This window comes from Apaloderma vittatum, unplaced genomic scaffold, assembly GCF_000703405.1.
Source record: "Apaloderma vittatum isolate BGI_N311 unplaced genomic scaffold, ASM70340v1 scaffold9475, whole genome shotgun sequence".
Classification (NCBI taxonomy): Eukaryota; Metazoa; Chordata; class Aves; order Trogoniformes; family Trogonidae; genus Apaloderma; species Apaloderma vittatum.
Window position 1 is genome coordinate 33,102 of NW_009716509.1, and position 9,615 is coordinate 42,716.

Here is a 9,615-nt window from a genome sequence, read left to right on the forward strand (position 1 = left end):
TGTGCTTTAGCCCCATCCCCACTGGACTCCTCTCCCGAATCACCCGGAACAGCATCTGCCACTCCAGCAGGACTGTAATCTGGATCTATTTGGACTTTTTTTTGTGTTTCCCACGTCAGGTATTTCCCACACCAGATACTCTATCGGGGTCTGGGATTATTTGTTTCTTGTTTTTTTTTTTTTCCCTCTGTATCATTACCCTTGTAGTTTGCAATCTCTCAGTAAAGAACTGGTATTCCTATCCCCCTATCTTTGTCTGAAAGCCCCATAATTTCAAAGGTACAGCAGTTCGGAGGTGTGTGTGTGTGTGTGGAGGGGTTTACAGTCCCGTGTTCAAGGGAGGCTTTCCCCTGTCTTCTAAACCAAGACACACCGGCAGACTTTTTAAAAGGGATTCTCATTACCACTGGGAATTTGCTGTGTTTACGTAACATCAGCTAAAAAAGTGTGAAGCATAAGTCCACATAGAGTCCATCTGTGTCAAAACCTCAATTCATATACCACACCTAACACAATTACTTCACAGACAGAAGATGACAAACTATGAGGAGGAAGACTGTAACCTCCCTGACAGCTAAATTAGCAGCTGTGTGCCTATTAGAAACATATTCCTTCTCTAAGTACTTTCTCCTTTGTATTCCTTATCTTCAGGGATTAAGAAATGCCTCTAGCTGGGGAAACACTCAGAGACTGGTGTTTAACCAGCCTCCCAAGGGACAACTGCAGCCTAAAAATCTACGTACTACTGTCGTGCATAAAGTAACCCAGGCAAACTCTGACAACCCAGGCAAAGGCTCCATTTCCAGAGTTATGAAAGCAGCACACACACCTTTCTTTCATGTCTAAACAGTTCCCTCTTTTAATGTAAAACTTTACATTAAAACTATAAATTATATATGAACACTATGAATTTAGAAATGAAGAATCAAAATGACACTTCATGATTGTTTTAAAATAACTCTTGGAAAATCACATACTAAACACATCTCCAGCGATTTCAACAGGTTTAACTACTGCATATATATTTCACGTAGGACTCTACCAGGTAACATGAAATCATAGCTAAACATCAATGTTAAAAAAGCAAGTGAGGCCAAAGAACTACAGGTCATTTAAGAGAATCCAATGAAATCAATGATACTTACCGAATGAGCAAGGATTCCCTGTTGTAGCAGACAGATGCGCATATGCTGCCTTAAACATTTCTTGGCATTTTACAAAACCCCAGCTTGGTCAAAAACAAGACCTGGGCGGGACATGACACCTGTGTAAATTACAACAGCAGAAAGAGGTTTGCAAATTGCATGGATTTTCAATTTTTTTTTAAAAGTGTTGTCCTGGTTTCTGTTTTATTTCACAAAAGTGAATGAAAAGCAGCCTGAACATGAGGCAGTTTTGTAAAAGAGGTTCAGGCCTTGCAGTACATCACATTTTAACTTCTCTCCCAGCTTAGTTCCTTCTAAGCACACTCTGAACTTGGCATCCGTTTCCTGGTTCTGGGCTTCAGTGAAAAGATTTTTCCAGTCTCCAACAACACCTGAGATACAAAGAAAAGTAAAATATTACCCTTGTCTATAAGGACCAAGGAGTATGTTTTAAAACAAAAAAAATACATTGTCTCTCTTATATTTCAGGATAATCCTTTTTTTTTACCCCTGCAATAAAAGAATCTCTGACCCAACAATACATTCTTAGTTTGCTTTATGTTTGGCGCCCTCAGTAGAATGTGAACATAAAGTGAACATAGGAAGCTACTGGTCTGCCTTCACAGCTTTGGCATGTGCCTTGTGCAGCTGGCACATGCCAACTGTTGAGAAACCAACACAGAAAGTTCAAAGATTTGGCTTTTAACTATAAGAGCTTTCATAGAATCATAGAATGGCCTAGGCTGGAAGGGACCTTAGAGATCATCTAGTCCAACCTCCCTGTTTTTGGGCAGGGACGCCACCTCTCGACTAGACCAGGCAACACATGGGGACCAAGCGGGAATTGAACCCGCGACCTCGGTGTTGGTCCTTGTTGCCAACACCGCACTCAAACCACTGAGCTTTGTGCACTGCAATCAGATACTGCCCTAAGACACAGTCTACTTTTAACCTAGATTTTGGAGAGTCAGCAGTCTGAGGTTGTCTGACTCTGCAGCTCTATCCCAATCGATGACTAGAAGACAGATCAATCAGTGTAGTGCCCGGATTCCACATTTTGACAGAGGTTCAGAGGCAATCACAAGACTTATTTAGAAAACCCAGGAAGAAACATCTGTGGAGGCACTCAGGCTATACCTGGTACTCGTAGAAGCTAAAATAAATATTTTTTTTTGTTTTATCTGGCACTTACTGCATACCACAGCTGCAGGGTGTGCTACTTGTAGGGCACTTCTGCCGATCACATTATACAGGGCTTTACCAAATGGTGCTGTCCCTTCTGATGAAATTGAGTGACTGACCTGAAGCACAACCAGTGCTTCTTAAACAACTCCCAACCCAACCTTGAAAATTATACAGAAAGATTGACCACCCACTGACCCAAATTCCTGTGTGCCCAAGACGCAGCACTATGATTCACCATCCGGGCAAAATATAAATTTATCTTTGCGGAAAAGAAATGAGCGAACAGCACCACGAGTCTCCTGAGCCTTATCCTTCACTGCTCAGAAAGTGGCCCTGTCTGCAACAGCCTGGATCTGCTTCGCCATTGGGGAGAATCCAAAGAATTCAGCTATCTGCTTTACACTGGCAGTCAGGTTCTGAAAGCAATACAGTGAAAGAGAGACATGAAATATGCTTCCTCTAAAAACAGGAGTTACTCACTTGGGAAAGCCACCCTCTATTAAACAATGTATTCTTTTCTTTCACAGGATGTTTTCTGCATTACACCAAAGCTCAGCTTTTTTATAGTCAGACTGAACTTGATGCTAAAATCAACTTGATTTTGCTCTTTCGGAAACCTGTGCATTTTGCTGTTAATTTCAGCAGATTCCAAGAAATGGGCTCAGACGTGTTTTACCTGTGAGTACACATCTGCTTTACATCTGTTTTCATATATTATGGTCATAATATTCTCATCCTCAATGTGTTTCTTCCAAATGACAGCATGATCAAAATAAGATCTCCAGGTGACTGTAAGGAAGAGAAAAAAGCATCAGTGTGACCTTTTCTTACTGGGTACTTGTTTCTCTCTGACTGAAGAATTGCCTTCTGTTGCCTGTTGGCTACATCAGTGCAAACAAATGGCAAAGTCTGTCCTTTCCATGGTACTGTACTGTCCCACAAAATAACAGAGGCCTCCTCTATGTGCCTTCCCTCTACCACTATATTGTCATTTAAACATCTTTTAAAAGTCAAAACCAGACATCAGTCTAAACCTAAAATCCAGGCTACTGATGACGGGTGCAGAAACAGTAAAGACAATAGTCATTTCATTATCACTTCAGATCTGTAGCATTTCCTCCATCACTAAGTGGCAGAATTTTGACCTGATGCCATTGTCAAGCTGCCATGCAACCCCTTCACCCTTGCCTGGAAGAGCAAAATGCCCAGAAGCAGAGCATCTTTGGACATTCTCTCTATTCCAGCATTCAGCTGCCTCCTTTATCATGATCTATGGCCATCAGTAAACTAATTATGACACAGCTGTTTTCCCACTGGCCCCATTTGGTCATTTTTAATTTTTATTTTTATTTCTGTTACTTCTTCAGTTACATTCAGTAACTATAACAATACCTTTCCCATTCATGAACTCTGAGAAGAACTCATCCCAGGAGCTGTAAGTGGGGACGCTTGGTGCATTGCTGAGGAAATGGAAAAATGAAACAGCTGTATCTTTAGGGTTTCAAAACAGCCCTAGTATCTGGAGTGGAAGAAAGAAGTCAACAACTTTAGATCACTCATTTCCCCTGGCAACCAAAGTAAGAGTACAACCAAACATTCTGCAATCAATAACATACTTGGGGTTATAAAATATTGTATTAGTTAAGGCATGGAGAACGAATTTATAACGTGATCCTAATAAAGGCCTTGTTGCCACTTCTAAGATTTGCTTATATCACGAAGCAATTGTAGAAAGCAGCAACTGGAGAAAATTGTAATACTGACACTGAATACTATCACATAACTACCTAAGACCTCGGAAATTATTAGGAACCATTTGCCAAAGCTCTGCTAGGAAAAGCTCTGTTTGACTCTCCTTCAGGAAACCACAGCTGTGATAATCATCTCCCATTTTTCAAAGCATGGCAGTAATGTATTTGAAATCCTAAGAGACTGTAATCCTCAGAGAAGTGTAAACACCTCCAAAAACATGCTATAAACATTATTTTTTTTTTCTTGTACACACTGTAATTCATCCTGTCTCATACAGGTAAAAATATCAATGAAACACGGAAAAAATCCCCACTCCTTAACCAATTATTTCCTTCATCTGTGGTACATCTCGTAAGTGCTACGTATGTGCCATTATTCAGTGGCCAACTACCAGAAATATTAAAGTTTTAGCAGCGTGACTCTTTGCAAGGAGACAGTCAATATCCTAGAGATACTGTTGCCACACGCATTCCCACCACAGCTGTGTGCAGAAAAGAGTAGCGCAAAAGAGGAAATGGTGACACTCCAGCCATTTCTGAGCACTGCAACAGCCTCTAGATCTGTTCTTGTTCATGTCAACTGCAGCAGCCCTAGGCGTCATGGGACATCCACTGTCTCCAAGCTGCTTTCCCCCGGTGCCACCTGCTTGGGCACAAGGGAGGGATGTGGCCCCAAATCACTCTTGCATGCTGGTACTGTCAGAGAGATGAGGTTTGTTCTTTAAAAAAGAAAAAAGCCGACCTTGGCTTTGTTCTTGAAAATAGACTTGGGAAGGCAATCATAATTCAGATGTGTTGCCAACATCCTTGGAGCCTGAATCTGCTTCATTCTCTTTAGAAATAAACAGAACCGTAAGTGAGAACAGGTTTATTACATGGGTGCAGCAATGATCTGTGAGTTGCTTGTGTGAAACAGCCCCTAACCAAAAGACATTACTCATCCAAGATTATCTTTTTTCCCCTCTCAGGAGAAATATCTTTACTTGCTGCATGACTTCATTTTAATAACTTGTGGGGGGGGGTGTAGGAGAGAGAAAACAACAGACTTTAAGTGGTTCAGTAGCTTCTTTTCACTAACCTGATATTTATCCAGATCTCCACATTCAAAAAATGGTAGTTCTGTGCTTACAGGTTTACTCTGAATAGTCATAACTATCAAACCACTTAAAATCTGGACAAGTCAGTTCACACCTGCACCAAGAAACCCAGAGAATAAAACATAATAGAGGTTTATGTAAGATCTTAGAGCCTCCTCATTATGTGGCTTAACTCAGTATAATAGCCAGTCATCAAATGAAAAACAACACTAAAGCTCTCAAATTATTACAAACAAAGTTGCTGCTTTCTACAATTGCTCCCTAACTGCAACCTTATTGGCTCACTTATGTGAGCACTGGGGGCAGAACTGATTCAATGATGCACTTAATGTCTTTATTATGAATAAAATGGTGACAGACAATAAAGGCAGCTTTCCTGGCTTTTACATGAAAACATATGGGAAGGGTCTGGACAGGAGCAGAAACGAACGAGCAAGAAGCTTTGCTCATTCTGCCAAGGAAAGCATCTGCCTCTCTCCACTGCCTTGGGTCAAGGACAAAATGGAGTCATCTATTCAACGTCACTGCCAGTGCTTGTCCTCAATTGTGCCTGTTGCTGTCTTCACAAAGCACAGGCCAGAAGGAGTGCTAAAAGAGCTGTTACCCACAGGACACCTGCATCCCCGACACCTCTCACCCGCTGGAAGGAATCTTGCAGCAAAGCCTCCCCCATGCCGCATCTCGTTCCAGCACGAGCCTGGAGCCAGCTCCTGGAGCTGCGCTGTGGTGCCTGACTCCCCAAGGTACCCAGGAATCACATTTGCTCCACTGATGCTTTGCCGATTGCTGGCAGGACAGAGCGAGGGAACAGCATGTTCACCTTGGCCTGCAGCACCCTTCCCGCAGTCCTGTGGGGAGGCACCTGGAAGGCTTCCACCAGGCCCACGGAAATAGAGCTGTGGAGCTACTGCTGCCTCCTGCAAGCTGCAAGTCCCTTGTGAACACAGCTGCCAGAGGCACTAACAGAGAACACATAACACAAACAGCTTGAACCTCTCAGGCTTTCAGTGGAAAAGTATTCCCAAAAAGAAGTAACTTCCACACTGTGTCATATAAAGTGCCTTAGGATGCTTGGATAGAAGCAGCTGACATATGTCATATTTATTGTCAAAATAAGACATCATACAATGTCTTACAGTACATACAAATACTACATTTTACATTAGTACAAGAAAGATATGGACGTGCTGGAGTGTGTCCGGAGAAGGGCCACGAGGATGATCAGAGGGCTGGAGCATCTCTCCTATGAAGACAGACTGAGAGAGTTGGGGCTGTTCAGTCTGCAGAAAAGAAGGCTCCAAGAAGACCTTATTGTGGCCTTCCAGTATCTCAGGGGGGCCTACAAGAAAGCTGGTGAGGGGCCTTTTACGATGTTGGGTAGTGGTAGGACTAGGGGGACTGGATTAAAACTAGAGATGGATGAGTTCAGATTGGACGTTAGGAAGAAGTTCTTCCCCATGAGGGTGGTGAGACACTGGCACAGGTTGCCCAGAGAGCTGGTGGAAGCCCCATCCCTGGAAGTTTTTAAGGCCAGGCTGGATGGGGCTCTGAGCAACCTGATCTAGTGGGAGATGTCCCTTCCCATGGCAGGGGGTTGGAACTAGATGATCTTTAAGTTCCCTTCCAACCCTGACAATTTTATGATTCTATGATTTATACACCACCCAATGTCATACTTATATAAGATGTTCCATCACCTTTCCAGGGATGGAGGTGAGGCTGACCGGTCTATAGTTACCCGGGTCATCCTTCCTGCCCTTGTAGACTGGGGTGACATTCGCTTTCCTCCAGTCTTCAGGCACCTCTCGTGTTCCCCATGACTTACCAAAGATGATGGAGAGTGGCCTAGCAATGACTCCCACCAGCTCCCTCAACACCTGCGGGTGCATCTCATCAGGGCCCATGGATTTATGGATGTTCAAGTGTTCAGACAGATCCCTAACCCAGTCCTCCTCAACCAGGGCAAACTCCTCCTTTACCCTGACTTCCTCTGGGGCCTCAGGGGACTGAGGTACCTGAGGACAGTCTCCAGCAGTACAGACAGAGGCAAAGAAGGCATTCAGTAACTCTGCCTTCTTTCTATCTTCTGTCTCCAGGGCACCCACCTCACTCACCAGAGGGCCTACATTGCCTCTAGTGTTAGTTTTGCCGGCAATGTATTTGAAGAAGCCCTTTCTGTTGTCCTTGACCTCCCTCTCAAGGTTTAATTCCAAGGAGGCCTCAGCTTTTCTGATTGCCTCCCTACATTCTCTGACAGCAGTCCTATACTCCAGCCAAGTGGCCAGCCCTTGCTTCCGAAATTTCTATACCCTCCCCTTCCACCTGAGTTTTCCCAGCAGATCCCTGGTTAACCATGCAGGTCTCCTGGACCTCTGTCTTGATTTCCCACCTGTTGAGACGCACTGATCCTGAGTCTGCAAGAAGTGGTCCTTGAATACTGACCAACTCCTCTGGGCCCCTTTACCTTCTAGTACCCTGTCCCATGGGATTTCCCCTAGCAATTGCCTGAAAAGGCCAAAGTTAGCCCTGCTGAAGTCCAGTGCTGAGATCCTGCTTGGTGTTCTATTCCTATGGCACAAGATCCCGAACTCCACCATCTCATGGTTGCTGCAGCCAAGATTTCCCTCAACCTTCACTGCTTCAACCAGACTTTCCTTGTTGGTGAGCACAAGGTCCAGCAGCGCTCCTCTCCTGGTCAGCTCATTCACCATTTGCATCAAGAAATTATCATCAATGCACTGGAGGAACCTCCTGGACTGAGGATGGCTGGATGTCTAGGCTGCGTAGGCCTTCCAGCAAATATATAGGTAGGTGAAATCCCCCATGAGAACCAGGGGCTGTGACTGAGAGGCTACTGACAGCTGCATGTAAATAGCCTCATCAACTTTCTCCTTCTGATCAGGTGGTCTCTAATAGACACCCGACACAGTATCACCTATGCTAGCCTGCCCCTTAATTCTTACCCACAAATTCTCAACATGAACTAGTTAGTTGTTTATTATTTTTATCACTGCTCCTGTTGCACCTTTTCTCCTTTCTGCAAACCCCTGACTAAAAGATTTAGACTTCTGGTATGTCTAAAGCAATACTGTTGTGCAGTAATGAAACAGAAAGCAATGCTCATACTGAATGGTGCCAAGAAACAGCTTATAATTTTGCAAGCAAAGATGCTGTGCCATGTCACTTTCTACACCTTAAAGATCCTAATGCATAACTTCGTTGCTTTTGTAAAGAACACTACACATTATATTACTAATACGCTTTTCAGAATAGTTTCTCATATTGGCAGAGTTGTCTTGTCCCACTGATATAAAGAATTATGTACTTTTTATTCTTAGTTCTTCCGCCAATAATATCTTTGAACACTAAAACTTCTTTTCATTTCAGAAACAAAAGCTGTATTAAAAAAGCAGTGCAACAGGCTGCTTAACTGCAGGACAAAAACCTGCTGCCTCTGGTTGTAGCAGAAATGCCCAATGCACAATGTACAACCACACGCATTGCTTCTTATCGTGTCAGCTCATTAGTTACAGTATTCTAGATGACAGCAAGCAATTTATAACATATTCACCGCATTTGGAGTAGGACACCAGCACCATATCATCTCATCTGGCTTACAGGTTCTCCAGGGCTTGGAATGTTTCCACACTGCACACTGTGACAGGATATAGGGTCCCCTGGCAAGAGAACAGCAGATCCTCTGAGCTAAGCCTTTCAGACTTTGCAGAAGCTTTTTTTATCTCTCATCAGCAAAGGCTTCTTTATCCTCAGCCATGTTCACCACCTCTGGGGTGTGAGTCCACTGGATAGTCCACTGCAGCAAGTGCCTTTAAATAGGTATTTCTAAGAGGTGGAGTAGAAATCCTTGGCATTACCTCTGCCCTCCCCTGAATTTAATACGTTTCTTTCGCTCCTCCCTTCCCACCTTCCAAAATGATCCTGTCCACTCATAACCTACAGAGCAGGAATTGCTTTATTAAGAAACACCAGTGAGAGCAAGTAACACCTGCAGACTCAGGCACCAAGGAAAGCAGAATTGCAAAATGAATCACTCCTTAAGCATGAGCAGCAAAGTTATTGTATCTAAACTTACCTAACATTAACAGGGGGGAAAAAAAAGGCAACTCATGAAAGAGTCCCTAATGACAAAAAATCCAAGCTGTTTTATTTTGGCAATAAAGTCAGACCCATGAGTTAAGAGACAGTGAATAATACAAAAAAATGAAATCAAACCCATAAAACAGAAAAGAACAACACTGACTGGGGAGGGATGCTGTCATTTTAGGTTGCAAATACCTCCTGTGGAAGCTAGTCTGCACTAAGGCCCTTTTTAACATTAAAAAGACAATTAAAACCCGAGATCTTCCATGACACAGGTTATTTCCTCATCCTCACAACAGAACTATGATCCCCTTTTAGCAGCCATAAGCCCTTATG

The 9,615-nt window shown here is 43.4% G+C and overlaps 1 protein-coding gene across 1 annotated transcript; it reads right to left on the reverse strand.

Annotated features, from left to right (window-relative positions):
* Positions 1-1,424: 1,424 nt before the first annotated feature.
* LOC104274046 (sulfotransferase 6B1-like) lies at positions 1,425-8,992 on the reverse strand (the record flags this gene model as incomplete). The annotated part of the gene is given in 8 exon segments (XM_009869561.1): positions 1,425-1,537; positions 2,566-2,746; positions 3,025-3,119; positions 3,723-3,849; positions 4,824-4,913; positions 5,160-5,272; positions 8,750-8,921; positions 8,924-8,992. Coding segments are annotated over 8 exon segments (960 nt in total), but the record flags the coding sequence as incomplete, so codon positions are not given.
* Between the last annotated feature and the right edge of the window lie 623 nt (positions 8,993-9,615).